General features: G+C 38.3%; 1 protein-coding gene across 1 annotated transcript in view; it reads right to left on the minus strand.

The window, feature by feature from the left end:
- Positions 1-4871: 4871 nt before the first annotated feature.
- IL13RA1 (interleukin 13 receptor, alpha 1) overlaps positions 4872-13791 on the minus strand; it is a 63130-nt gene continuing 54210 nt past the window's right edge. Inside the window, exon 11 of the mRNA XM_014534184.1 lies at positions 4872-7470. Within this exon, the coding sequence (XP_014389670.1) occupies positions 7378-7470 (93 nt within the window). The 3' untranslated portion in view covers positions 4872-7377. The remainder of the gene's footprint in view (positions 7471-13791) is intronic.

The following is a 13791-nucleotide window of genomic DNA, read 5'->3' on the forward strand; positions in this document are numbered from 1 at the left end:
GGGAGCAGGCCTAAGCCAGCAGGTCGTTATCTCCCAAGGGGTCCCAGACTGCAAGAGGGCACAGGCCGGGCTGAGGGACCCCCCCTCACCCCCAAGTGCACAAATTTTTGTGCACCGGGCCTCTAGTTAAGTATAAGGATGTTATTGAGAAGTAAAGAGTAATATACTAAAAGAAACAGCTAAAAGGTTAAAAAGTAGTTTAAAATAACACAAATGTATTATCTCACACTTATGTGCTGTCAGAAGTCTAGCACAATCCAAATTACATTTCTTTCCACACTAATAAAGATGCTTTTGTAAATTATTCATTTCTCATTCTCTCACATTTCTTACCTATCAGGGATGTGGTCAAATCAAATACTATTTTCACTTTATAAAACCATATCAAATACTGCTTATTTGTTAAGATATTAAATATATATAATTGTAGCCCAGCCGGTGTTGCTCAGTGGTTGAGTGTATGAACCAGGAGGTCACAGTTCAATTCCTGGTCAGGGCATATGCCTGGGTTGCTGGCTTGATCCCTAGAGTTGGATGTGTAGGAGGCAGCCGATCCATGATTCTCTCTCATCATTGATATTTCTATCTCTCTCTCCCTCTCCCTTCTCTCTGAAATCAATAAAAGTATATTTAAATATATATAATATTGCAGTCAATTCAAAAAACATTAAAATATTGAAGAATGTTAGTTTGTGCACATATTATAGTTTACATGCATTTTTTTCAAATAGATTTTATCTTCCCAATCTGGCCAATAACAATTCAATTAAGAAAAAAATAAATGACTGAATTTTCTGCTCAGGTTCTCATGTGGCCAAAACCAGGGGGTTGACAAGCCTGGGCTCCTACCTGGAGGCACTGGGACAGACTCTGCTTCCAGGCTCATTCTGGTTATTGGCAGGATCTGGTTCCTCTTAACACTTTTTTTTTTAGTTTTTTTTTAAAATTATTTATTGTTTAAAGTATTACATATGTCTCCTTTTTTTTTCTACGTGGCCTTTTCAATCCTCGAGGCAGCAATAGCACATTGAGTCCTTTCCGTACTTTTATTCCCCTCCCCCTTTTTATTGAATTTATTGGGTTGACAGTGGTAAACGAAATTACAAAGTTTCAGGTCCACAAGTCTAAAACACATCATCTGTACTTTGTACTGTATGTTCCCCACCCCAAGGCAAAGTCTCCTCCCATCACCAATGAGTCTTTTTAATACTTTGAATCTCTCATCCTCTTCTGCTTCCAGTCAGAGAAATTTCTCTACTTTTATGAGCTCAAGTGATTAAATCGGGCTCACCCAAATAACCCAGGATAATCTCTCCATTTTAAGGTCTGCAATCTTAATCACACCTGCAAAGTCCCATTTGTCATTAAAGTGACATTTTCACAGATCCTGGCGATTAGGGTGTGGGCATCTTTTCTGGAATCAGAGATCAGGACTAAGGAGGGGTAGGGCAGGGGAATGCTGTTTTTTATTTAATTTAAGTATATTTTTATTGATTTCAGAGAAGAAAGGAGAGAGAAAGAGATAGAAACATCAATGATGACAGAGAATCATTGATCAGCTGCCTCCTGCACACCCCACACTGGGGATTGAGCCTGCAACCTGGGCAGTGCCCCGACTGGGAATCAAACCATGACCTCCTGGTTCATAGGTTGACTCTCAACCACGGAGCTATGCTATTCAGGCAGGACTGCTGTGTTTTGTTTTTTTTATAAACCCTGTGGTAATCTGGCTTTTTAAATTATGTATGTTTTTGTTTTGATCAAATAAAAACCAGTAAATTAAATTCAATGACCAAATTTATAAGTATTGAAATCAAATGGACTGTATTTTAGGTAATGTATCAAATGTAGCCATTATGCAAGCAATCTATAGTATACAAAATCAATTTTTGTGTTTCTAGGTGAAATAACCTATGATCCACAAAGCTTGTTAAGAAATATTTGCTAGGCACAACCATGTCTGGGCTCTTGTGGAAATTCTGATTTGGATGGACCACAGCATTCATCCAATGTATCAATTACCTTTATCAAAGGACCTACTCTGCTTATTTTTTGCAGTTACTGCTAATAGCTAGCTCTTTCATGCAGCAAGAGTATATATATATATTTTCTTGATATGTAAAACAGAAGTCACCTTAGTTTTTGCTGGATGTCAAAATAGAGCTAATCTAGTCCAACCTCATTTTCGACAGATGCCCCCAGAAAGAGGAAGGGACCTGCCCATTGTACAGCAAAGATCCTCACTTCTAAATGAGCTCCACAACTTATGGCCTCTGCATTTTATAGATAGGAAAGCAGATGCAGACAGGAAGAAATACCATCCAAGGTCATTTGAAACTCCTAAATTCTAATCCCTGAACTAAGTAGCCCCCTCCTGACTAACCACCTGATACTAAGCTAAATCTTATTCACTAAGTTCCTAGTACCTAGCACATTGCCTGGCTCATAGAAGAATGAATGCAAAATCTTTTTTTTCTTTGTAATCTTTTTTTTTAATTAAGAGGGTTTTGTTTTTATTTGCATAATTTAAAAATATATTTTTTTATTGATTTCAGAGAGGAAGGGAAGAGAGAGAGAGAGAGAGAGAGAGAGAGAGAGAGAGAGAGAGAGAGATGATGATGATGATGAGAGACAGGGCTGTATTATATAAGCTCAAAATCTGGGCTGACATTTTCCAATTCTGTTTCAATCAGTTACTAGCTGTGTGATCTTGCACTCATACATCAATCAGTTTATGTCTGCTTCTTCGTCTATAAAATGAAGATAATAATGCAATCTATCTCATGGAACTCACATGAGGGTTTAGTAAAATAATACATGTAACTTGGCACACAGCAGCCACTCAATAACTATTAATTTTCTCTTTTTATATAATGGTTTACCTAGTGTGTAGTAAACTAGGAGTGTAATATGTTCCTGTTGCTATTGCTAGTAAATGAAAAGAGTGGCCATTAGGAAAGGGGCCAAAGAACCTTCAGGAAGAAATCATTTTGGGGATTGATATAAAAAATAGCTAGCACATCCAAATGTCAGTAAAACTCCTCCCTTGAAGTAAAACCATGCCAAGATTTAGCTACAGTATTTACAAAAAAATAGTTATTGCTGATATAATTATTAGGGTTTAAAAGGAAAGAGACTCTGGAAATCAACATGCTTAGCTCATTCTGGCTCCTTTCCCCCTGAGATAAGGTGACTGTGTTTGTGGCTGGAGGAATTTGTTTCCATAGATCTCATACATACAAGCATCTTTAGTTCAAAGGTTTCTATCATAGTACTCAGTGTTTTGGTATACTAAGAATTAAAAGGAGGTTTGTTGTTAAAAACAAAGCTACACCAATCTGGAGCTAGATTTCCAGAAACTTCTTGGAGCACTCTAGATAACAGAACTAACTTGAGCAAGATCAGCATCCCCTACACACATCCTTGGGTTTGGATTCTATGGAAATTCAGAGTAATTAACATATGTGGTCTGGCTCAAGACCCACCCCTAGAGGTTAACACAAATGAGAAAAAAAATCTTCTGTAACATTCAAACCATTTTGCTGTATGTATAGAAAACATGAAACTACATCACCATTTCTTAAGAACACAGTTATTGAGAACTGACTTTCTTAGTCTCAAATCTAACCTGCTAATGTGATTAATTTGTAACTATGGGGTCCCCCTTCATGTGTACCATGACAGCTTCCTTAAGTATACTCTATTTTAAGCTTAATATTAGAAAGGACCAGTTTTCCATTTCCTTTATCACAACCACCATTTGCAAAGGCTGTACTAATATTAAACTAAGTGCATGGCCTTATCAGAAAAATAGCTATATTGAGAACAGCAGGGAAGCTTATCTTATATAATAAAGAGGGAATATGCAAATTGAACATCACACAATAATGGTCAAAATGGCTGCTCCCACAGCAGAGGTGGAGGTTTCCGTAACACAAGATGGCTGCGTCCACAGCAGAGGCCAAGTTCCCATAATGAGCCTTAACAAGCAATCAGCAGGGACCTGAGGCTGCGTGGCCCTGGGCCGAGGCAGGGGACCTGAGGCTGTACCCCCGCGCCTGGTGGGGGTTGACAGGGGACCTCAGGCCACGCCTCCCTCCCCGGCACCAGGCCAGGGGACCTGACGCTGTGCCCCACACCCAGCAGGGCTTGACAAGGGACCTCAGGCCGCACCCCCCGCCCTGGTGCCAGGCTGGGGGACCTGAGGCTGCACCCCCTGCCATGCGGAGCTTAATAGGGAACCTCAGGCCATGGCCCCCGCCCACGGGGCTTGACGGGGAACCTCAAGGTGTGCCCTCTGCTCTGGCCTGGGCCAGGGAACCTCAGGCTGCGCACCCTGCCCTGGGCCAGGGGACCTCAAGGCGCACCCTGCTGCCCGGGCCAGGGAACCTCAGGCTGCGCCTCCCGCCCCAGCACAGGGCCAGGTGACCTGAAGCTGCACCCCCCCCCTCCACCCAGTGGGGCTTGACAGGAGTGGGACTGTCCAGGTCTGGATCTAACCCAATGGGAGTGGGGCAGGCTGGGTCTGGGTCTTGCATGATTTCGAGGCACACATGGGTGGGTGGGGACTTGACTCTGGTTCCTGTGGTACACCCCAGACTCTGACAGGAGGAAGATTTTCATATACATTTTACTAATTTTCTTTCATCTCTGACACTTCTATTATAGAGAAAGGGCAAATAGCAATATTAAAATATTTCCTCTAATTAATTCCCTTTTAATGTGCACTAATTTTGTGCACCAGGTCACTAATGATAAATGATTGTAAGATAAAATAGCTGAGAAAATTTCACATTTATTCATTTAACTCCATTCTTTTCTGCCACCCACTATTCATAATACTTTCCCAAAAATAATACCAAAGGAAAACATTTGAGTGACATATAAAAAGACAATATTTATTTTATTCAAGCTTTTCTATAAGAAGTTAAACACAATGACCCCTAGTTGAAGGCATTACAAAAAATGTTAACATTGTTTCACATATCCCTTTAGTGCCCAGATGAAGAAAACACATCAGAATGAAAGAATAAGAATGTACATTCTTACAGGTTTACTTAGGTATGCAGGAAAAAAATCCATATAGGTCAGACATAAAACAGTAATGAACCTACTAGTTTCCTACAGGTGATGAGAATCCCACTGATGTACAGGATGGGGCAAAAGTACATTTACAGTTATGAGTACACAAAACACAGTTTATTTTTGTATTATTATTGTATTATTTTTCATATGAACAACTGTAAACCTACTTTTGCCCCACCCTGTATTAAAGTCTCCAAGAGCTCCCAAGACCTGGGGATCACTCTTCAACAATTAAAAAACAGCCATAGCTAGCTAATCCCATAACTCACTGTCCCCTTTTACCTCAACTATTTTACTACCCCCCAAAATACTATTTTACTGCTAAAAAAGGAGGATGAAAACAAAATACAATTTCCCCACTCCCAGGATGCATGACTATCAGCATCAGTAGCTCCTTGGGTAATAAGAATAACAAAGCACACCCTCACTGCATTGCCATCTAAATAAGATAAGAGGAAAAATGGCTTTGGGTGAGGCATTTCAGTGTTCTGCTTCCCAGAATTATAAAAGACCTGGCTAGGAAATAATCTCATTCCTACAAGGGAAAACCAAGGTTTTTTTTGTTTGTTTTTTGTTTTTTTGTTGTTTTTTTTTTTTGTTTTTTTGTTTTTTTAGAAAACAGTAGAACAAAGTGGAACATCCATGCCTGTCTTCCAGGCTCAATCTGACCTCAAAAATAAAAGCACAGGGAGGCAACAGCTTGGCATCTACCCTTGCTCTGAACCCCAATTTTCTCAGAAAAGCTGGGGACACAGTGCTCCTCTTCTGCAGTGCAAGCAGGTTGCTACTTTTCCCCAAACCTGTGAGGAGGGGGGATCTCTGATCTTCCTTCCCCTAACAGCAGGAATTACAAGTAGCACCACCATCTGGTTAATACAAATGGTTGAATGTTTGGAGAACTGGTGATACAAATTTTTCAAGTTGCTACTAGTAATCTAAATCTATCTTTGTAAGGAGAGAAACACTAGGAGGGCAATATCATTTCCATACTTCTTTAAATTTGGAGGAAGTAGGGGTAGGGGGAATATATGTTGTGGGGATGGGTGCGAATGGAACCCTAACATATGCAAAAAATGCATACAAACATTGGAACCTTGATGCTGGCTAGCTATACAAGACAAAACCTAATAACTATTTGTGACAGTAAGGGAAAAGAGGGAAACACAACTATTCTTTTTATCAAGCAAATAGCAAAGTTCTAAGTGAAGATAATATCTCCTTTCTATTTAGAAACTATGTAGAGAAATAGTAAATGCTGAAAACCTTCAAATAAATGCAGACCCACACAGAACTTACAAAATATGCAAGAACTTGTCATTGTTTCTCAGTCAACTCACACTTTACCTGAGATACAAATCACTCCCTGCTCCTCTAGGTATATGAGCAGATTTATATTCTAATATCCATTGAAAGGGGAAATCAGGTGTGGGAACTAGGGAATTAAAAGGTCTGAAAAAGGACTGGTGGAGAAAAAGAAAGTGGTAAGAACTGAGGAGTGGCAACCAGGTTGTCAACCCTTAGATGGAGGTGCCTCACACCTGGGAGCCTAGCACAATCTGGACACGTAGTAAATACTTGATTTGAGTAGTAGAGGTGAAGAAAAAACAGTATATCATTGGAGAATGCAGTGGTTCAAATACTAATAACCAGTAAGTCATTCTGTCTCTGCTGCCCTTAAAAGCCTGCAATGGCTTTGAAAGGTATTGGTAAAAGAAGCTGCCACTGTTTTTTCTGTGGTTGTCATCATCGTGGTCAACACTAATGTCTGGGCCTTTCAAAGTAGAGGAAAATGCTGCTGAAGGGATAATGATTCCGGACCTTTACATTTTGATAGTCACAAACATTACTTAATGGGATCCCAAACAACAAATAACAGATTTTTTTTCAATTTTGTTTGCTAAATGGTCTTTGTGACTCAAGTTTGGCATTAGCATTTGCACCCAAAAATGAGTATCCCCACAAATAAAATTTGTTGGTATTGTTTGACAAAACGAATACAAAGCAGGCATAGATCCCTAAGAAAGTTGTCACAACTCTTGATAAGATTAATTCTATTGGCATCATTGCTTTTTGCTTTGTCCCCTAGTTTGAAATCTTCACAAACGATGCCTTCTTTTACAATTCAATGAGAATAACTCCCCTCTCTTCTCCAAGAAGCCCATTATTTTTAGTTTTTCGGTGAGTGACTCAACATAAAAGCCTATGGCTCTTATGAGCTGCCTGTTTTTAAATGGTCCAGTAGTTTCAGTTTCCATTTAACAAGTTCTCAGATTGAATGTTAAATGATCCCCATCACTGAGAGGTTCTCTTCAGGTTTTCTATCAGCACGACAGAATCGGTTTCTTCTTTGATTTGCTTCTCATAGATGTCATACTTCTTCCAGTGCTGGAAGAAAGGAAAAAACACAGACACGATGACTTTTCTAAATAATGTTCTTTCCCTGAGTACTCACAGCCAATGCTTATTTTTAACTTTACGTGCATGGAACCACGAGTGTGTGTTTCCTGTTATGTGTTGTTGTTTTCTTTTTTGACCTAAGAATCTTCATATATTTGACCAATTAATGAAACAAAACAATCAGGAATTAACCTTAAAGAGAGAAAAAAAGCATGGGGTTGTTATGTGATATTGAATGGCGATCTTAAAAGAGAAACAAATTTAGACATATCCAAAATTAAAAACAAAGTCTTTTAAAGAAGAATAAAAGGGTGGTATACCTTTATTACTTCAAGTGTTTTAACCTTTGTTTTCTTACCACTCAAATTTGACCATTGCTCCAGAGACATATTGGGTTCAAAAAGTTAACTAGCATTTTAGTAAATGACAATATTAAATGTACCAAAAGTTTCAGGGCAGTTAAAACTTTTGAAAGACCTTGTATTAACAGTTCCATGTAACACCATTTGCTAGAGCAGGGAATTATGCATAAGTTAAGCTCATCTTGAACTCAATTTAAGTGTGTCTCCTATGGTGAAAACCAATATCCCGGTCCTTGCCATCTTTACATATAAATCAAGGAAAAGGGTAAAACCTAAGCTCAGTACCCTCATCTGTAAAAGAAAGTTGTTAGACTAAACCAAGTCTCAGCAAACTATGGTCTAAGAGCCAAAGCCAGTAGGCCACCTGTTTTATTAAATTTTATTGGAACATAGCCACACCTACTTTCTTCTGTATTATCTATGTCTGCTTTCATGCTACAACAGCAGAGTTGAGTTGCTGTGACAGACACAAAATGGCTTGCTAAGCCCAAAATATTTTACTCAACCCTCTTTATCCACAGGTTTCACATCCACAGATTTAACCAACACAGGATCAAAAACAGTATTTTCAACACAAGGTTGATAATCCATGCATGTGGAGGACCAATGCAATGTTCTACGCTATCTTATATAAAGGACTTGTGCATCCCAGAGTTTGGTATCTGTGGGGGGCCCTGGAACCAATCCTCCATGGACAACTGTACTACCTGGTCCTTTAAAGAAACAGTTTGCCACCCATTTTCCTAAATTATTTCTAGGCTCCTTTTCTGGTTTTATGTTTTATGGTTCTACAAGCCTCGGAAAGAAAATGGAAAGAGGAAAAACAGAAACAAGAGTAACAGTGGCCATTTAGCTACCTCAGGTTGAGCAATTGGGGATGGACTGAGCAAGTAAAAACCATCCAGTCATAGAAAGCCTATGGAGGGATAAGTTGGGAAACAGTGCTTAAAACATCCAAATTAGTCTAAACAAATTATTTAACCCTGATACTCCTGAAATAAGAAATATTAACAATTCCAAGTGCTGACAAGGATCCAGGATAACTGAATCTTTTATACATTGTTGGTGGAAATGTAAAATAGTACAGCCACTATGGAAAACAGTCTGAATGTTTCCTATAAAGCAAAACACATGCTTACTGCATGACTCAGAAATCCCAACCCCTAGTGTCTAACCAAGAGAAATATGTCCACACAAAGACCTCTACATAAATGTTTATAGCAGCTTTATTAATAAAAGCTAAAAACAGAAGACAACCCCTAATGTCCCTGAATAAATGAATGGTTAAATAAACTGTGGTACAGCCATATCATGGAATACTGCTCAGTAATAAAAAGAAATAAACTACTGCTACACACAACAACGTGGATGTCTCTTAAGTGCATTATGCTAATTAAAAAGGCAGACTCAAAAACTATGTACTGCATGATTTCATTTATATCACATTCTGAAAAAGGTAACACTTTGGGGCAGAAAACAGATTAGTGATTGCAAGAGTATAGGGTCAGGGACTGAGGATTGACTGTAAAGGGGCAAAAGGGAAGTTCTGGGGGGATGATGGAAATTTCCTATATCTTGATTAGAGTTGTGGTTATAAAACTATATATTTCCTAAAACTCTTCCAACTATAAACTTTTAAAAAGTAAGTTTTATTGTATGTAAATCAACAAACCTGATTTTTAAAAATGAGAAATACACAGCTTTCTAATAAAAATCTGAAAAAAATATATAACCTTGAAATAATGGCTTATTTAATAAATGGCACGAAGGCGACTGGCTAAGCATTTGAAAAATAAAGTTAAATCCTACCTCACAGCCTACATGGATAAATTCCCTATGGATTCAAGATTGAAATCTAAAAATCAAGTAAGTAATAGAAAAATATATTGGACAACAATTATATAAATCTGAGGTAGGAAAGGGATTTCTACACATAAAAAATAAAGGAAAATTTGATTGCATAAAAAAGAAAGAAATTTGTACATCATTAATGAGAAAAGCAGACACAGATGACAGGCCAAAGGATTAATATCTGATATATAAAAAAAGCTTTACAAATCATCAAAGAAAAGATGAATATTTCAGGGAAAATGTACAATGAACAAGAATTGTACAAAAGAATCAATTCAAGCTAAATAACATGAAAAAATATAAAAATTGATATGTAAAATTAAAACAAGATACCCTTTCTTCAGCTATCAAATTGGCAAGACTTTTTAAAAAATTATATTCAGGCAAAAGCATGGCAAAACAATCATTAAGACATACCACTGGTAGGTATATAAATTGGTACAACCTAGTTGTAATCTATAAATTAAATTTATGAAAACTTTAAATGTGTGTATTCTAGTTCCCCCATTTCTTTACTATGAAGGAATCACTCCCTACATATGTAACCAGAGTGTCTAATAGCATATATTATATATTTTTATACATCAGTAAAATAGATCCACCTCATCTTCTTTAATCTCTGGATGACAATTTGTCAATATCAATCAAAGGGTTTGAAGGCATATAATCTTCCTTGATCCAGCAATCTAACTTGTAACAATATATTCCAAGAATGTGATAGAATATATATGCTAATATTAGCTGTGGAATGACGCCTATAATAATGAAATTTAGAATTCATCTTAAAGCCCAATAATAGAGACTTGGTTAAGTACATTATAATATATTCACATAATGGAATGCTATTTAGCCATTGAAGAGTATAGTATAGGACCAGGGTTGGCAAACTTTTTCTGTAAATGGCCAGATAATAAATATTTTCAGATTTGAAGGCCATATAGTCTCTGTCCCAGTAACTCAACTCTGCTGTCGTAGCATGGACACAGTCATAGATAACATATAAATGAATAGGCGTGACTGTGTTCCAACAAAACTTTATTTATAGACACTGAAATTTTCAATTTTATATCATTTTCAAGTATCATAATAGGATTCTTTTTTAGATTTTTTCTCAAATATTTAAAAGTATAAATAGCATTCTTAGTTTGCAGGCTGTACACAAATAAGTGGCAGGCAGCATTTGGCCTGTGGTGTATCATTTAGAGAGAAATCCTCGAATAAAAGTGGTGGTTGGCAGGGTGTGTGTTTTCTTTTTAATGTTTTTATTGATTTCAGATACAGGAAGGGAGAAGGAGAGAGAAAGATAGAAACATCAATGATGAGAGAGGATCATTGAACAGCTGCCTCCTGCACGTCCCACACTGGGGAATGTGCCCTGACTGGGAATTGAACCATGACCTCCTGGCTCATGGTTCATTGCTCAATTGCTGAGTCACTCCAGCTGGGCAGCAGGGTTTTTTAATCTCTCTAAATGCCACCATAAAAATCGCAAGTAAAAAAGTTAAGTAGGAAAGCAAAACCGAAATCCATGTACATAATCTACAACAAAATCAGATGAAAATTATTCCCCCATGAACCCTGAAATATGAGTAGATGGGGACAAATTAGAGATAGCTACAAGAGCAAAATGGTATCAGTTATGGAAGAGTCTGCAGCAAGAATCAGCAGGGCATGTGATAGATGTGAGAACTGTGAAATAACTCACTCAAACCTCAGCAAGCTAATTTATGAACAACAACTAAGACTGACAGGGATCTGCACCTTTAAAGAGTGACTGAGTGCAAGGAGTCCATGGTACAGCCAGGAGTTGCCTGGGCCCCATGAACTCTCAAAGCCATCTAAAACCCCCTTTCAAGGCAAAGTCCTATTCTGAGAAGAAAATGGTGGGAATAGACTTCACATGGGCCAGGAAAGGGACAAAAGAGATAAAATAGAAAATCCAGATAAAAGTAGAAGAGGCAGAAAGGAATTAGCTATACTTTTGAACAATTCTTAAAAATAATAGAAGATTGCCTGGACAGCATGGCTCAGTGGTTGAGTGTCGACCTATGAACCAAGAGGTCATGGTTTGATTCCTGGTCAGGGCATATGCCTAGGTTGCAGGCTCGATCCCCAGTGTGGGGTGTGCAGGAGGCAGCGGATCAATGATTCTCTCTCATCTCTGATGTTTCTATCTCTCTCTCCCTCTCCCTTCCTCTCTGAAATCACTAAAAATATATTTAAAAATAACACAATAAAAGATGGAACTCTATAGCCATACAATTAGAAAAAAAAACCACTATCCTAAATCAAGCCTCCTAAAACTTCAGGGAAATTTATTTCATGTAAAAATAAGCAACAGAATAATATCCTTACAGAATTAAAACGTGTCAGAAAGATATATCGACTAAAAATAATGAAAATTAAAATCTAATGTTTCAAAACTACATAAAAAAGTTATGATATGAAAGCATATATATAATATGGAAGAATATAAAAATTCAGAGTAAGAACTCAGACATGACATGATAAAATGCAGGAAAGAACAGTAAAATAATATCATTTCAGAAATGAAGACTAAGCTAGAAGAAACACAGGAGCAAATAAACACAACAGATAATATCTTAAAATAAACAGAAGATAAAAAGGAGGACTTTTAAAAATAATAATAAATAAAAAGAAATGAAGGTGCCCTGGCCAGGATGGCTCAGATGGTTGGAACATTATCCCACGCACCGGAAGGTTGCAGGTTCGATTCCTGGTCAGGGCACATGCCTAGGTGTGGGTTCGGTCCCCGGTTGGGGCACCTAGGAAAACCTGGTCAGGGCACATATGAGAGGCAACTGATCAATGTTTCTCTCTCACATTGATGTTTCTCTCTCTCTAAAATAAAATAAAATATATCCTTAGGTGAGGATTTAAAAAAAAAAAGAAAGGAAGATGATAAAAATTATTCAAAGGATGTAGCAAATATCCAAGATGGGCAAAGAAAACAAGGGAACAGAATAACTAAAGTCTCTAAGTGAAGAAATTTTTACTGAAATTTTAAAAATCTGAAACTACATACTGAAAGGGCACACCATATGCCTTGAAAAATTAACCCAAAATGACCAACAACATCAAGTCATATTTTGGTAAAATTATTGGACTTTGAAGAAAAATATCTTTTGACAACTAGACAAAAAACACCAAGTGTTTTAATACAGAAAGAAAATTATACTGTCAGCAGACTTTGGCAACATTTTATGCCAGAAGAAAACATATGACACATGTAAGATACCCAAGGCAAGAATGTATGAGCAATAGATTTTATATCTAGCTAAAATTATTTTCAATTATTAATGCAGCAAACTCCATCAATGTGTAAATATTTTAGGGAAATGTTGGTCCTATGAATCCTTCCTGAGAAAACTTTAGAGCTTTAAACAAGCAAAACGACTGGAGAGACATAAAGACTGGTAGTGAGCATCAAATACATAACCACACCGATGAGGGCTATAAGAGACACAATCCTATATAATAAAAGGGTAATATGCAAATCAACTGAATGGCAGAGTGACCGGTCACTATGATACACACTGACCACCAGGGGGCAGACACTCAAAGAAGGAGCTGCCCTCTGGTGGTCAGTGTGCTCCCACAGGGGGAGTGCCGCTCAGCCAGAAGCCAGGCTCATGGCTAGCAAGCGCAGCAGTGGTGGTGGGAGCCTCTCCTGCCTCTGTGGTAGCGCTAAGGACCCCTCAGGGGATGTCCACCTGCCGGCTTAGGCCCACTCCCCAGGGACATCCCCCATGGGATCCCAGACTGCAAGAGGGTGGAAGCCGGGCTGTCGGCCCCCCCAGTGCACGAATGTCATGCACCAGGCCTCTAGTATCTATCTATCTATCTATCTATCTATCTATCTATCCATCCATCCATCTATCCTATATAATAAAAAGGGTAATATGTAAACTGACCCTAACAGCAGAACAACTGGGAATGACTGGTCACTATGACACACACTGACCACCAGGGGGCAGACACTCAATGCAGGAGCTGTCCTCTGGTGGTCAGTGCGCTCCCACAGGGGGAGCTCTGCTCAGCCACAAGCCAGGCTGAAGGCTGCCAGTACAGTGGT

This window comes from Myotis brandtii, unplaced genomic scaffold, assembly GCF_000412655.1.
Source record: "Myotis brandtii unplaced genomic scaffold, ASM41265v1 scaffold126, whole genome shotgun sequence".
NCBI lineage: Eukaryota > Metazoa > Chordata > Mammalia > Chiroptera > Vespertilionidae > Myotis > Myotis brandtii.